At 29.9% G+C, this 18,138-nt stretch overlaps 1 protein-coding gene across 2 annotated transcripts; it reads right to left on the bottom strand.

Annotated features, from left to right (window-relative positions):
- LOC105167831 (E3 ubiquitin-protein ligase RMA1H1) lies at positions 6,747-9,757 on the bottom strand. Of its 2 annotated transcripts, XM_020696158.1 has the most exons (3): positions 9,512-9,757; positions 7,842-7,910; positions 6,747-7,755 (listed from the first exon to the last, which is right to left on the bottom strand). In XM_020696158.1, the coding sequence occupies exon 3, from the start codon at positions 7,721-7,723 to the stop codon at positions 6,968-6,970; it is 756 nt and encodes a 251-aa protein (XP_020551817.1). In that variant the 5' UTR covers positions 7,724-7,755; positions 7,842-7,910; positions 9,512-9,757; the 3' UTR covers positions 6,747-6,967. The 2 variants fall into 2 exon arrangements, with proteins under 2 accessions (XP_020551817.1, XP_011085961.1); XM_011087659.2 differs by lacking the exon at positions 7,842-7,910 and having other exon boundaries at positions 9,512-9,756.

Genomic DNA, 18,138 nt, shown 5'->3' with positions numbered 1-18,138 from the left:
CGCTGGCGTTGGGCGCGACAGGCAGTGGAGCCTACGCACTTACTCCTGCCTGCCTACATGGAATGTCAGTCAATTGGACCATTTTTTCTAAAAAAAAATTGATTTTTTATATTTTCTGAGATGATTAATTTTTTTTGAATTTAATGTTTGGTTGATATTTGGTATCTCCTAAAATTAAATTACTTTAATTTGAAAAGGATTTTAACATAAGAATCATTTTACATTGGTTGAACTTGTGTTTAATATTTAATTACCAAATTTTACATGTACTTTCTGCACTAGGATATGCGATTTTATATGATATTGGATATCGTATGTGGTTGTGAGCATGATTATGTGGGATATATTTTTGTACAATATATACTTTAATTAGATTATCAGGAATCATGAATCCTAGTCATATTGACCAAGCCCTCAAGGCTTACATATAACAAATTGCATAGATGACCTACGTCTCTCGCTAACGAAACACGATTGCAATAGTTAGTGCAAGTCTCTAATATAGAACTCTCGATGCCCTTTCTCAAGGTCCCCGACTTGATATATTTCAAACCGACCTTTAAGAGTTGGTTTCATAGTTGCCAACCCCTATACAGCCCAACTCCATGATTTTAACCTTTTGGTCAGGCTTTTATTGTGATATCGAAACACCATTCAATGTGAATAGTGAGCACAACAAAACACTAATCTTTTTTATGAACACTTACTATATTTATCAAGACAATATTATTTTGATAAAGATAGAAAACAGTCAATTCAATTGACTTTCTAATTACCTATTCTTATATAAAGTCGAATGTAAGGCAACTTTAAAAGTTGCTAAGGAAGTGGTTTGGATAGAAGATTTGCATCCAATGATTGGATATGGTGCCTAGCACGGCCGAGCCAGTAGTTACCTTGAAGGTTAACAACTACGTTGTGGCAAAAACTTTTGAACTAGAGATCTCACCACAAGATCCAAAGAAAATTCTTAAACAACACCATCTACTCAAAACGATGGTAGAAAGAGGTGATGAGCGGTTGTGCAATATTAATTTAGTAGAAAAATATAATATACTCGCAAGACCGAGCCGGTATTGCAGATTGCTCATTCTCAAAAAGATCGATCTAATGTGGGTAATTGGATTTTAAGGCACGTGGAAAGATTCTTAAAATAGGTGACCAGAAAGCCAATTAGACTGGCAGTTCTTGGAACTATTCGTCAATCTTTATCAAGGCAGTATAGTTTTGATGAATAGAGTAAGTATTCATCCATGACATACGTGTTTGTTGTGTTTACTGCTCATGTTAAACAACGTTTTGACATCACAATAAATGCCCACAGATCAAATGGTTAAACTCATTTAGTTATGTTGTGCATAGGTTGGTAGCCATGAAATCAACTTTTAAGAGTTGGTTTGGAATGTTCCAAATCGAGAACCTTGATATTAGGCATCGAGAGTCCTATAGACACTTGCACTAACTATTGTGTGCACTAGGTGAGTGTCGTATTTTAGACCTGGATCGTATATTCAATTTTAGTGGGTTGGTTGGCAACTTAGTCGATTGACTGAACTAACTTGCCGGAATCATCACATGGAAACCTTGAAAGCTTGGTCGATATGACTGAAATTTTCGATTCTGATAATAGAGATTAGTCATCGAACTTAAGGAGTCATTACAATCGAGTGCATACGAACACTATATCTTGAATTTGGCAAGAAGTGATCGTGTCTTTATGATATGGTCATTAAAACCCTTATCCGATGAGTTGAAGTATGTATTGAGGATGGTGGATTCCAAGAAAAAATATGTCCCCTATTCAATATTGTGACAGGAAGATTTCTTATACGCTTTGAAATGGTTTAAACTCTTCAAGTCTATGGCCATAGCAATTGATTGAGTATGAAGGAATTTTCTGCGTTAATCAGAAGACTAAACGCATCTTGAATATGAAGCATACTTGTCTAGTTAATGATGGAAACCGATGCTCAGTTTCATACCATAGACTAAGGTCGGGAGATGGTCGATAGTAAGACCATACCCATATGAAACTAGCAGCATGAATCACACTCAAATTACTGAAAAGTGATGGAAAGAAGTGAATTAATTTAATTAGATTAAATTAATTATTGGAGAACATAAATTATTGGATCATTTTGAGGAATAATCCATTGGAGGAATAGTTTAAATTTAATTAATTAGATTAATTAATTTTTTACTTAGTCTTTTAAATTAATTAAATTGATCTAAATTAGGCTTGGACTAATTAATTAGTGGATAAGCTTGTCTGATCAATGGATTGGATTCATTATTTAGCAGAGATAGGTTAGAAATAATTAGTTGGACTAATTATGTATTTTGAGCTTGAGTAATAAATTCGATTTGTTAATTAAGTTATTTGAGCTCTTGTATATTTAATAAAATTAAATATTCACATAGATTTTTTCTATTTGGTATTTTATTTATTTAGATTAAATAATAAGCCTAATAGATTAGTAATTAAGTTTAATTGAATTCATTGGATGAATTAAACAAGCCCGATCTAAATACACAACCCTCGCCCATGAATATCCTTTTCTACGTCAAGGAGAAGGATTCTCCTAGTGAAAGATAGCTTGTTAGCTTGCACGGATCTTGGAAAGGAGCAACGCGTATAGCCGATCTAAAGAAAACAACAAGGGTAATGTTTCCTATTTAGATATTGCTTCTCGTTTTTCTCCATAGCCTCAAACGTAGATCTTGTATTATTTATTTAAATTCCATTTAATCCCCTTAATTTTTGTTTTTATCACACTTCCATTGCATTTCCGGACCAATCCACTCCCGTTCTCCATTAATCACATAAACTGATACCATTTTTAACGTGCACATATTTGTTAAAATTTGCTTACAATTTTGTCCATATCTATATAAATAAATAGTTGAAATACTAATTAAAATATGGGTGAGGTTCCAAAATTATTTGGGAAAAATACAATTTACCCCGCTGTCATATAAAAAATGAACAAAAAAATCACTGTGAAAAATAAAATAATAAAGTACTCCATGTTTCTTGAAAGATGAAGCAAATTACCCCTTATATAAGTCATTGTAAATTGCTTCATTTTTTTGAAACACAGAAGAGTAAATAGATAATTCTTTTTTCACATAAGGTATTTGCTCATTTCACGTATCGTAGGGATAAATTGCGTTTTAATCCAAAATCATTTGGATCATGAGAAAATGAACAAAAATGTTTAAAGACCACCTGATATTTGTTGAGAGTAAATAAAAGGGTAAATTACAATAACCTCCCTTGAGGTTTAACATAATTACGAATACTCTCTCGTTGCTTGAAAAACTACAAATACCCCCCTGATGTTTGATGAAATTATGTAATTATATAGGTATGAAATTTCAACTTTGCCCTTACTGTATCTTTGTATTTTTTAAAAAAAATTAAAAACTTATAAAATAAATCGAATGGGATGAAAATTTTTTAAAAATTATCCACTCATCCATAAAAAAATAAATAAAATTATAATTTTTAATCCACGAGGGTATTTTGGTCAGTTTGCCATAAAAATTGATGGAAATCTAATGAATTGGCTAATTGTTAGACGACCGTTAAAATTAAAAAGTATTAATAATTTTTTAAATAATGAAAGAATATTCGCAATTATGTCAAGCTTTATAAAAAATCGTTGTAATTTACCCTAAATAAAATGAAGAGTTGAAAAAACAAATACATAAAGAGTGTCCAATTTGGATTGGTTGGCAACAAGATTTCAAAGCTTGCACGTAACTCATATATTCTAAAAATGGGAAAGCGGTGTAGGAAATAGGAATTGTACCCCCAAGGCTTTATGTTGACGCCTTGGTTGGATTTATCCCAAGTCAAGGGGCAAAGACAACATATGAGAGCCCCACACACTTTGGAACCTTCTCATCTATCATAGCAGCCACCATAATGTCCCTTTCCACACACCAATGACTTTTCACATTATTATTATATTCTAACCTAATCCCTTAGCTTCAAAACAAACAACTTTTCCGATCTCGAAAAATTATAATTCAGATCGAGTTTATCGAATCTCAATCATTTTTGTAGTATGGGTGTTGTTCAGATATAGTTAAAAAAAAAATGATCAATTTATATTACAACGAACTCTTTTGAGTTTTAGTATAATTACAAATACCTCATTGGAATTTGAAAAATTACCAGTACCCCTCTGATTCTAACGATCATATAACAATTATCTCAATCCATTAGATTTTCGTCCATTTTTTATAGTGAATTGATCAAAATGTCCTTGTAGATTAAAATTTATAATTTTATTTTTTTTATGGACTAAGTGGATTATTTTTTTATAATTTTTCAAATTCTTCCATCCATCCCATTTGATTCTTTTATAAATTTTTAATTTTTGAAAAAATAAAAAATACAGTAACTGTAAAATTGACAATTACATATGTCCATCCAAGAATTACATAATTTCATCAAACATCAGGGGGTAATTGTAATTTTTCAAACAATAAGGAGGCATTTGTAATTATGTCAAACATTAGGAAAGGTGATTGTAATTTACCTTTTATCAAAATGATAAATTTCATGATTTTTAATAATTAATATTATTTTATAACAATCGTAAATAGCACGAATTAGTGACAAAGAAAAATATTCACAAATTTGTCACTACATATAATTAGCGACACATGTATAGTAACGATTAATGACAATAAATAATAGTTGCCACTATATTGTATTATCACTGATGTATAGTAGTAAAAAACATTCACTTACAAGGGTAAAAATATAATTTAATATATATAATGCACATGGTAAGCACATACAATCCACCACACAATATAACTTTCAACACTAATATAAGTACTAAAAATATTATTTTTTTAATACATCTACTATTCATTAATTGTGATCGCACCTACCAAGAAACCCTCTCGAAAATCGTATTTTTACCTAATGAGCTATTGTGTCGCATGCTAAAATTCACATTTCATCCTTTCATAAAAATCTCAACCACACCAGTCATTAAGTTGTCATTATAGATTTGTCGCTACTTAGTGACAATTTCAGACACAAATTTCGTCACTAATAATCATATAGTGACAAGATAAAAGTTGTTATCACTTAATATATATTTTTAGTAATAACTTTAAAATTATCACTTGATATTATGTCACTAATATTATATTTTCTTGTAGTAAGTAATAATTAGAAGTATCTGAAAATAAAAAGTTAAAAATAAAAAAAAATAAAGTTGGAGATTTTGAAAAAACAGTTTAATATTTATAATTCTATGAATAAGCTTGAAGAGTTGGTCGGGAATTCAAGCAGTTCAAAGACAGTAACTGCAAAAAAAAAAAAAAAATACTTTTTTATAAAACTAATTAATTCTTATTTTAAGCCTTTGCAAACTTCCCCTAAATTATATTTGCGGGTAAATGTAACACTATCAAATAGAAAATAACAATTAAAAAAAAATATACAACTGCCATCCCTGAACTTGTGGAAAGAAAGACAACGCCACCCCTTGAGGTTAAAGACAACGAGCTTATTTTTCACAAGTTCAGAAGTCATGTAGCCATTTTCGTGTATTAGTTGTATTTTTATATGAGGATAAAACAGAATTAACTTCTATATCAACGAATAATTGAAACATTGATATAAATTTAAAAATTACAATAGAAAAAGAAATATTTTCTAGAAGATATATATATATATAGAAGATAGATACACCTCAACAAAATACTGAGAAACGCATTGAACGAGAGCTATGAAAACACCCCCAACCCCACCACAACCACTTGCTCCATCTAAGTTTTGGTGGAGGAATTTATGATATCAAATAATAATAATAATGTGGGAGGACCACTTTTGTAAATTACTAGCTGACAGCCGACCTGTTCCATTACAACCTCATTTATAGCCCTTTGAAGAGAAGTATTAATTTTCACGTTATGCACCACACACAGACAGTGTAGTCATGGAACATTACGCCTACTGATGCATCAGTCAGTCTGTCACGGACCATCCTACATTTTTATCTCATTACACGAAAATCACAAAACTCTGATCCTACTATGTTTCAGAGACCATGCTCTGCCACTGCTGCAAAAGATAATATGACTAAAGATTAAATGATATATTTTTAGTTATATTAAAGATTAGAAATGATTATATTTTGTCATACGAATTATGATCGTTTTTACATTTTGGTATCTGAACTTTATTTTTTGTGTCAATTTACCATCTCAACTTTGTCAAATTTTGCAACTTTGTAGTTTATGACTGTTTCTATGTTATTTCGTGAAATTGAGATGATAAGTTAGGACAGAAAAATAGTTTCAAAGTTTAAAGTGTAAAAACGAGCATAGTTCAGATGACAAAATATAAGTTACCCTAAAGATTATAATTCTTACGTTATTATACTAACGATTAATAAATTTTTCGTAAAGCTGTCGATGTGTACATGTGTGAATAAGTAGTTTTAACAATAATTTTATACATAATTCTTTTGCCGTTGTTCTTATATAGTGACAACTTTATAGAATAATTGCCACTATAAAACTTATTATGGGATGAAATAAATATATTTTTCTCGTAACAAATCGTAATTTAGTCATTTTTTTTCGTTGGAAGAATGTCTTATACCTTCTTTTCACTTCTTCTCTTATAAATTCGCTTTAATCTAAATATATTACAAGAGATTTCTACCAAAGATTTGACACTCTATTGTGCATCGCTATGATTAAATCATATATCAGATAATTAAATCCTATATATTATATCCCTTAGGGGACAACCCGACGATCTCACTATACAAATACGACATAATATTTGGACGAAAAATGCTAAAATTGAAACCAACCATATATATATATATATATACATATTATAGGAAGCCGAGTTTTACACCTCAATTAGTACACTGAATCTTTACAAGTGTACAGTAAACCAAAAATAGAAGTGCAAACCAACTGTTCAGAAGAGGAGAAGACATAGCACTACACAACAGCAAAGGAAGAAGCAGACTCTGCTAAGTGATCTGTCAGTTTGCATCATATACCTTCTCAGCCGAGGACTACTGCTGCCTGCCAAATGATATGAGTTTGGATAGGCGTACATCGTCGTCTCCGAATTCCCAAATATTCTAGCATAAACCATTTCTCCGAACATCCCGATCATCGGGTCTGCCAAATGAGTTGTGCTGCCACCGAGTGTGGGAGAAGCCATGTAGCTGCCCACATGATATGGTGGAGAGGGTTGTGCGTAGCTTCCACGATGAAGTTGGTGAATAGGGGATATACGGTTGCTGGTCATATTCGGCAAGAATGTGCCACCCCCACATCTTGGACTAGGAGGTCGTTGTGGTATGAGATGTGAACATTCGTCTTTAGGGGAGTTTGGAGTCTGGCCTCGACCATAGAGTGGGATTAAGGTCTTTTGTGAAACCTCCGTCTTGCAAACGGGACACTGCGGTTTCTGGTGATCGGGGTTTTCAGGAGAGGTGTCTTGGCAACTGATCCATTTGTATATACAGGGCCAACAGTAGAGGTGCCCGCAGAACGTGACGACTGGATCTTGCACAAGGTCAAGGCAGATGTTGCACTCAAAGCCACCGGATGAATTAGTTTCCGGCTCATCAAGTGTAGAAGTCAAGGATTTCCAATTCTCGCACGACGCTTCGGCTTCATTTAACTCTCTTTGAATTCTTGCTCCTTGGTGATAATGTTCCATGTAATGATTTTGGTGCAGATGTATGAACAGATCTGTCACAAGAAGAGATTGTTAAGGCCCATGTTACCTAAAGACAGACAAAGAAAACAGCACATTCAAAGGGGAAGGAGGACGTCACAGATTGTCGAATTTGTTCAAACACAGAGGAATCCCAATGTGATGTGCAGAGGCAATCGGCATGGAATAACTGAAGGCAGGAAAGAATGATCTCCCATATCAGTATTTTAGCATATAACATAGCCTTATGTGGGTAGAGATCTATAAAATTAGCCCAAGTTGTAATGTAAGGGTGAGTAACTGATGTGACTACAACAACCAGGTTCCATCAACTCCAACTCCTTAATTCACTTCCTACCCACCGTCCTAACGTGGTTACGCAGCTATTCACAATCCTCGGAAGGAAGGAAAAAGCATTTAAGAAACATCATTATCACAATTTTCTACTCTCCCATTCTAAATTTGATCAACAATAATTTTAGGTGAAAAGTCGATACAACAAACACGAATTGTAAGATAAAAGCATCCATCAATTTCTGCAAGACTATTCGTTCATCATAGTGTATCTCCCAACCAACAACCTACTTTCTTAAAATCTCAAATAAGTGAGTACCAAATGGGCAACACATAATGAATTTGATTGATTATATGCAAAAATAATCGGTCGCAACACGAGCAAAATCATATGCTACACCTTAATGAGTAACAACAGATCTGTAAATAAGGGGCTCCCATGGGATCCCATGAGATATCATGGCTCCACCATTTTTTAGCTTATAAAACACACTCATAACAAGAAAGTTGAAATCAAGAGATGGAATTATTCACAAAACAGAATACTGCAAGAATCTGCATATAGATGTTTCAGAATTATCTGTTGCATGTTCAAAAAAGGAACACAATGTCATAGTAATTGAATGAAGAGAACATAAAGAAAAATGATTGAATCTAAATGTAGATCTTTCAAAATCCCAGATGCCAACACACTCGATACCAGAGCTCTTTATCTAAACCAGAGGAAAATTGATTTCATATAGTCATTTGAATCAACAGGACAAAAGGGAACTCAAGAAAACTTCAAACCAAAGAGTTCAACAAGAAACAAAAGACCTCGAATAACAAAAAGATTATTCCTAGAAATTTAAGAGGTCGAGGAACACAATACAAATTTCAGAGTGTTGGGCTCCTAAATTGGAGCTGATCGAGGTAAAACATGCAGTAGCTTAGCTGCCGGCGATGAAAAGTAAAAATTCTCTCTTCCGTTGCAGGGCTCTAAGATTCGAAACTTATAAATTTGAAATGTGATACGAGGATCCATAACAAGAGGCGACAGCCCAGAAACACAAAGAAAAGATTCACAGTTCCCAAGAACAAGTCCTAATTTTTTTCCTCCCTTCCACTCCGAACTAGATATATAGAATCGAAGATCGAAACGAGATCAAAACAATCCAGAAAGTGAAGCAAAACAGCATAACGCTTGTTGTTTGATTCAAATTTTTAAAGTAAAGTCAGGCCCTTCAGCACAAGCAGAGCAATCACAAGAATTAAAGAATGATTCCCATGAGATAAACCCAAGATAAAACAAAAAAAAACGCATACTAAACCTCCGGGCATTAACAAAAACACATTAAAATCAAGAGGGAGCACAGAAATTCAGTTCAAGAAATTCAAAACCCTTCAGAGAAAAGATCCAAAAAAACCTCATCACACTAAAAGAAAAAAAAAACACTTTCTCTCAAATCCACATGCAGGAACAAAGAAACACAAACAAAACCGCTGTCCAAAGCATACCAAGATATGAAACGGCCCTGCTCAACACGTTCAACGCTCTCGATTCCAGTCACTCTCCCTCGTAATATATAGAGCAAAACGGAAAAAGAAAACTAGGCAGATTTTCAGGAAAAAGAAGAGGAGATAAAAGCAGAGTTTCAATGCGTGGAAAAGATAATCTATGAAGATTGGTTGGAGATAGTGTATACGTAGAGACGGAGCTGAGGATAGCGTGGGTATGGCTGAGATGAAAAAGCCCGTTTGCCTCACCGCAATATATAAACAGAGAAAAGTTGTATGCGATAGATACAGAAAGGAGTGTATGTATATGCGTGAGAGTGACGTCGTCGATGTTGTTATTGTTGCTATTGTGATTACTTCTTCTGGATAAACACATAATTGCTCTGCCACGCAGAGGCCCATCAGCCCCGCCCATACCTTTCCACCACCTGACGTGGCTGCTGAGGCGCGTCACTGCACTCTCCCATTATTTTATTTTGTGGCATACCCCTAATCGAGTTTGATCTGATTAGTGTGTGAATAATGTACACTTAAAAATATTGGGTAAAATACAGTTTTCAAGAATACCCACATCAATTACCCCTAAAACCTTAAAACCCATTTTTTACTTTTTAAGTTTGAAAAGTCCATTTTACCCTTACAAAAATTGCTTTGTGAATGAAAAAAAAAATAAAAAGATTTTTAAAATATCAAAATCACCATTTGTCTAATTCTAACTTTTTCTTGTTCATCGAGCTCCTTTTATGTGTAATCATAAAGTACTCGTGGCTCATTTTATTGTGGTTTACTTATTTGTCAAATCAAGTTAAAAATAAATTTATACATGCATAAAATTAAAGCATATATATAATTATCATATATAAATATATATTAATTCTATATTTTTGTATTAGTTCATCAACCCTTTTAGTTTTATTAATTGTATATTTGTTTAAGTAAATATATATATATATACATGTATAACTTATTTTTAATTTAATTTTACAAATAAGTGAAATTAAAATAAAATGAGTTCCAAGTATTTTAGAATTATGAAAATAAAAAGAGTTTGATGAACAAGTGAGACTAGAATTAGACAAGTGGTAATTTTGACATTTTAAAAATCTCTTTATTTTTGTTTTCACAAAGCAATTTTTATAAGGGTAAAATGGACTTTTTAAATTTAAAAAGTAAAGACTAGGATTTTAATACTTTAGGAAATAATTGATCTGAGGTGGATACTTCAGGGATGGTAACTGTATTTAACTCAAGAATATCAAATTATTTGATTTTTTAATCGTATTTGACTGAGTTATAATTCAATTACACTCTACCAAAGTTCGACAATAATTCAAAAAAAACCTAATCAATGATGTATCGATTCGCCTAAATTATTTACAGCTCTACAAGCATAATGTAGGGGGCACATTCAATACGTGATATAATTTAAATTTATTTAAAAATAAAAAAACAAATAATCTAAATAACTAATCAAAACGACTAAAATAATTTCATTTTTATGAGAATCATGAAATAGGACATTTTTTTAATATGATTTTAGTTAAGACACAAATTACCAATATTATTTTAAGGTTCTTACACTTCATAAATAAGTAAAGATAGATAAATAGATATATATTTTTTAAAAATTATTTAAAATGAAATATTTATATATTTTTTTATTCAAAATTCCCATTAACTAATAAAATACAAAAAAGTATATATAAAATATTTAATAAAAAAATATTGGATTTTTAAAATATTGTTGATAAAGAAAAAGATAAAGATATAATATTGAAAAGAAAACAAATATCATGAGAAAATTGAAAATTTTTTAAGTAAAATAACATAAAAATATTACCTATATCCCAATTTTATGAATTTATATTTTCTTTAAAGAGAGCTAAAGTAAGATTTATTTTTGTAATAATTTCTTGAAATTTAAATTAAATATTAATACTGCTTTAAACACTATTATGAATGAGTTCTAAATGTATGATTTATTTAGAAGTCAATTAAAATTAACTGTCGAAAACATAATTTTATGGCGGAACTTTTATGCGAATGAAGCCTAATTTGGTGGACGAAGTTGGGGTCCATAATTACAAGGTCACGGATTCAAATTTCACCAATATATGAATATTATTTTATTTTAATAGTAATTAATAAATTTTTTCTAATAATTGTTAATTAATTAGTAATAAGTTACTAATACAATTGTTAATAATTAATTAATGAATAAATAAATAAGTTGGGTAACTTGGGTATAATTTCCAACTGGTTTCTAACTTTACTTTTCCAAAGGAAAAAAATTACAATTTAGCCCTTGTGATATGAGAAATTAGTAAAAAAATCCCACATGAATAATAAAATAGTAAATTATTTCCTGTATTTTGAAAAATAAAGCAAATTATTCCTCTATCTAAATTATTAATAGGAGATAATTTGCTTCATTTTTTGAAACAAAATAGAATAATTTGCTGATTTTTTTTATAAATGATATTTACTCATTTTATATATCACGTGGATAAATTGCATTTAACCCCTTTTCCGAATCTGAAATGATATTTTGATGTGGGGTCAAAAGGGAATATAATATTGAAAAAGGATGGAACTAAGAAAAGCTTGGGAATTACTTTTTCCCAGAATGTCTATTTCTCAAACGGAAAAAAAAGCTCTCAATGCAACGTGATATTATAAATGAATAAATTATTATTTTTTATAAAAAATTAAATTGTAATTTATCTTTTTATAATTTTTAAAATACACTAATTTACCCTCCCGTATTTTCTAAAACAAAACAATTACCTCATTAGATACTGAGGTAAATTGCTTCATTTTAAAAAGTATAAAGACATAAATTGCTATTATTTTATTATAAAAAAATAATTTACTCGTTTGAAATAGCATAAAAGTAAATTACATTAAGCCCATTTCTCAAATGATATATAATTCTTCACCTAAATTTGAAGTTTTTTTTTTGTCTATATATCCATATCACATGTTCATCTTTTCATTTCACTACCAAAAAAAGGGGGGATAAATAAATAAATTATTTTTTTTTCAAAGACTTTAACTATAGCAATAAACTATAACAAAATATTATATTTTTTCTAATGAGTGATGTAATTTTGATTTAATCACAGTATAGTTATCACTAAAAGTAATTAATAAAATATCGATAATGACATTTATATTTATTATTGCTACTTTATCACAAACGATTTTGGTTTGAAGTCGCTTTTTTTTGCTTTCACGTTTTACAGCAAAAACAACTTCAAGGGTAGGTCATTTCCTTCCACTAGACAAGAACAATTTGATGCTGAATCAGCAAATATGGCCAAGATCCACTTTGTTATTTTCTCTAAATTATTAACGGAGTTAATTTTTAACCATAACCACTAAGAATAGGGGGTTATTTGGTACGTTTTTGTAATTTAGTGGGGTATTATGAAAATAGGGGATTATTTGGTACGTTTTTGTAATTTAGTGAGGTATTTGATTCATAATACGTAGTTTAAAATTACAAATTTAATTTATTCTTAAAAAGTTAAAATGAAAACTCGCAATGCATCCCTTATACTTTTAAAAAAGAAACTCAATGTCTTATGTATTAAAAAGTCATGTTGCTACTTTTATAGGTGAAGTATAAGGGGTTTTTTTTATGTTTTTCGTAATTACAAATATTCTCTTATTAAAAAATTACAAATACTTTCTATAATGAGCAGTCACAAGGGGGTATTTGTTACAACGTTTGTAATTCTAGGGAATGTATTTGCCTTCCTACAATAAGCAGTCAAAAGGGGGTATTTGTTATAGTATTTCTGATTTTCGGGAAGCGTATTTGTTATGGGATTTGTAATTTTAGGGGGATATTTGTTATTTTTCAAACAATGAGATGGAATTTATAATTAGGGATAATTACACTCCCCTCCCTTGAGGTTTGGTGTAATTACATGTAGATCCCATGTGGTTTGAAAAATTATATTTAGCTAATACCCTTGAGGTTTGCTTTTGTCTAATAAATAAATCCTTACGTTAGTCAAAATTCACCGAATTCACTGATATTAACAAAAAAATTAAATATATATATATATATATATATCCTAGTTTGACTTTTTACCGACTTATAGAAGGTCAAATAATTTTTTTTATGATCAAATTATACTCATATTAATGCATGTGAGGGGTATATCTTCACCATTATAAGGGTAGTTTAGTCCGAAGATAAATGTCAATTTTCATTCATTTTTTTTTTTGTTATTATCAGCAGATTAAGTGAATTTTGACTAATGAGGAAACTTATTTGTCTGATAAAAGTAAACCTGCAGAGGGTGCTAGGTATAATTTTCTAAACTACAGGTGATCTACGTATAATTACACCAAATCTCAAAAGATGAGAGTGTAATTATCCCTTATAATCACGACAAATATTTGAAAAACTCGTTGTAATTTACTCATTTTTATGTATAAGTTTAGACGATCATGTTGCTCTATTTCTTCGAAGAGATCTTTTATTTATTAATATTTCGATCACAAGAACGTGTGTTGCATTTAATTCTTTTACTCAAAATGTGTAATAAATGACTTTAATAAAACTAGCCTAGAACTAGAAAAATAAAAAAGAATAATCTAGATGATTTTGAACGTTACTTGAGATGCTATGCTGCAATCTGCATGCAGTGGAAGTGAAGTATTTGAACTGTGCGATCTTGACTATTTCTGGAGAAATTTGAGCAGCCAATGAGGGACGGACACGTGGCTGGACACGAATAAACGTAGACTAGTCTTGGTGGGGAAATTAATAATTAATTATAGCTCTACTTCTCTACAGATAGTATTCTTCTCATTTTCAGAAACTTTTTTTAATTTCCACAGCCCATTTTTTCAGTCATAGAATGATCGAGAAACAACAAAACTTACATGGAATGGCACAGAGTCATCATCAACGTGTTTGGCGAGGCTAAATGTGTATTTTTATATTTGCTTTGATTTTTATGTAAGTTTAATATTGATTGTTGGCGATAGTTGATCAATTATGAAGACTCTGACTGACACACATAATACATGCGCAATCCTTTTCGATGGGTCTGGAGGCTGCCACCCAAACTTTTCCATTTTTGTGACAAGAAAAAGGAATTTAATGCAATTCACCAACTCATGTGATATTGCAAATGAGTAAATTACCCCTTGTGGGAAACAAAGAAAAAACAATTTTACCTCATTGTATTTTTTAAAATGAAGCAAGTTATCTCTCTAGATAATGAGGTAAATAAATTGCTTCAATTTAAAAATTACAGAGAGGTAAAATATATTTTTTTTTCATAGGAAAGCAATTTGCTCATTTGCAATATTATAAGGGGATTGCTTGCAGTTTTTCAAAAAAAACGAGATGGGATGGTAACGAATCCTTATTAACGTACACTTTTTGTTCGTATGTTGATATTCAGGTGATCGGACAATATTTCCTGACGATAATAGACCAGTTATTAGAATCTTGGCTGACACGTATATCTAACGCACGTGCAATTATTTTTTACGGATATGTATGGTGGTGCCATCCATGTTTCCCATTTTGCAAAAATTAAAAAAAAAAAAATAGAATGGTAATGAAACAACTTTCTTCTTCTTGGGAAAACTATCATCAAGAAGGAGAAGTCCTCTCCGTGTAGCTAATTTCTTGGTAATTGTCATAATGAAAATGACTAGTAACGAAGTTTATATAAAACTCCTCATTAGTATGCAAAAGCTGAGCTACTCCATGATTGCTATAGGCTTTGTTTGGATTTGTTATTTTGTATTTTTCGAGATAAAATAAAATATACTTAATGTTTGCTTTTGTGTTTTTACACCTTATCTGCATGTTTTTTTATTTTTTAACTTTCTATATATAATATATATATATATATATATTTATATATACATAATATAAAACAGATATGATTTGACATTAAACAGTAATTTTTGTCTCCCAAAATTACAACATTAAACATAAAATATTTAAATATATACATATTTATATATAAAAATATATGATTTGACAATGAACAGTGATTTTTGTCTCCCAAATCCCAACATCAAACTTACACCACTTATTTTGAAATATTTTAAATTTTTCCAAAACACAAATCCAAACATATCATCTATTTTCAACTCACACTCACTTATCTCTATTTTTCTCTCTTTATTTCCAAAACACAAAACAAAATAATAAAAATACAAATCCAAACATAATGATAAGATCTTCGATTCAAATCCCATCTCTGAAACGTAAGTCGTTATTGATTTATATTTAAAAATAAGTTAAAATCAAGATTTTTGATAAGTCAAAAGCTATAAGTAGATGTGGTTCAACTTCTACGGGTTGTGGATAAAATTATAAATATGAAGCTGTTTTTTCAAAAATTTCAATTTCAACTTATTTTTTATTTTTATTTTCAAATTCCGTCAACTTTCACTACTGTTTAGTTTATAATTTTTTTTTCAATTTATTTTTACTGCAAAAGAGAAGCTGTTGCGAACTTCCCCTAATTGTTGTCTGTCTACTTTGTTAAAGAGTGTTTTAATGCAATTTACCCTTCTGTGATATTGCAAATAGAAAAATTACCCTCTTATGAAGAAAAATAGCGATTTATTTTCCCATATTTTTTAAAATAATGCGATTTATCTCCTTTGACAAGGAGGTAACTCAATTCATTTTAAAAAACACAGAGAGATAAATTGTTGCATTTTAAAAAATACAGAAAAATAAATTACAATATTTTTTCATAGAGGGATAATTTGCTCATTTACGATATCACTTACTTACACCTTTTTTTTCCTTGTTAGTAATTATTGATCAATTATAAATCTTAAATTTCAATAATTACATGGAGGGTTCCACGAATTAGATTGCAAAATTTCAAAGTAATTCTTTTTGTTAATTTAGGAAAACATTAATTGATACTTATAAAAATATTTCATTGAAATATGTAATTAAATAATTAGCAAATATGAAAAAAATTATAATTTTAGTCGGATAAGTACGAGGAGTTGGTAATTTTAGTATTGTGCGAATCAACTTTAGCAATTTTGTCATATAATTTTAAAACTTTCACAGATTGAAATAAAAATAGCCAGAATTTGCTAAAATGGGTGGAAAAGTGCACGTGACCAGTTGAATTGACTGCATTTTTTCAGCTATTTTCGCGAATTTCGACCGTGTTTATTCTCAATATGCAAAATTTTCAAAATTACTTGATAAAATTGTAAAATAAATTCGTACAAAATTAAAATTACCATTCGTCCATACTTACAAGACTAAAATTACAATTTTTACATTAATAGGATTGGTAAACAACTTACACATGTTTGTAATTACATGTTTTTTCTTCACGTGCAGTCGACCATTATCAAGACCACGAAAGCTGAGACCAAAGGTTTTGTGGTTGTAGTTTTAGTCTTGTTAGAATTAAGGTTGCAGTTGGATGGTTGATGTTAATTTGTCCAACTTCTGGAAGACCCTAACATTTGTTATGTATTATTAATTGTTAATTCTTAAATTATCATGATATTATGATTTATTTGATTGCTTAATTTTTATTTTTTTTATGAGAAGAAACACTACAAAAAAAATTAATTATTTCCAATATTGTAATGGCCACGTCTTAAAAATTATAGTAGATTAATAATATCCATTACTATTTAATAAATTTGATACAAAAAATTAAGTTTTGACCGTATTTAATAATTACTAGTAATTTGTGGCACTCACTATGTGTGTGTAATTTTTATAAATACTAGCAATTGTGGCACGTTATTCCTACGTGTATATAATCTTTCACGTTTTAGAATATATTATAAATACGAGTAAAATATATAAATCAGTACATTACATAGATAAAAAGGAAGAAAGATTGTCAATTAATATAGATTTTGAAAAGTTGAATAAATTAGTTATTTTATTATGAAGGGCATTTTTTTACTTTACAAAAAATTGGTGCAGCGATGTCATTAATTGTCGTTTGTGAGTGTGGAGATGATCTTTTTATATTAGTATAGACTAGCCGTTGTGGCATGCTGGTTCTGTGTGCATATAATAAATAATCTTTCATGCTATAAAATATATTATAAATAAGAGTAAAATACATAAACCAGTACATTATATTAATAAAAAGAAAGAAAGAAAAATAATTATCGGTTAATATAAATTTCGAAAAGTTGAATAAGTTAGTTATTTTATCATGAAGGGCACTTTTGACATTACAAAAAGTTGGTGCGGCGGTATCATTAATTGTCGTTTGTGAGCGTGGAGGGGCTTTTTTTTTTTTTTTATATTAGTATAGATAAAAAGAAAGAAAGAAAAAATTATCAAATAATCAAAATATTTATATAATTTATAATCTTAATATATATTTTTGGGTACTTTTTTAAACTACAAAAACTAATGATATAATTTATATAAATATTTTATTTTAATTCATTTTTAAAAATTATGCACATACATAAATTGTGTCACACTTATTAGTAACTATTTAAAGATAACGGGGAAATGGGAAGTTAAATGGGTGGGTGGAAGTTAATAAATAAATTAAATTAAATATTAAAATTGACACACCAAAATAATTGAGATACCAATTAACCCCTCTTCACTTATATACAGTATATAT

This window comes from Sesamum indicum, linkage group LG8, assembly GCF_000512975.1.
Source record: "Sesamum indicum cultivar Zhongzhi No. 13 linkage group LG8, S_indicum_v1.0, whole genome shotgun sequence".
NCBI lineage: Eukaryota > Viridiplantae > Streptophyta > Magnoliopsida > Lamiales > Pedaliaceae > Sesamum > Sesamum indicum.
This window is presented reverse-complemented; position numbering and strand designations above follow the sequence as displayed.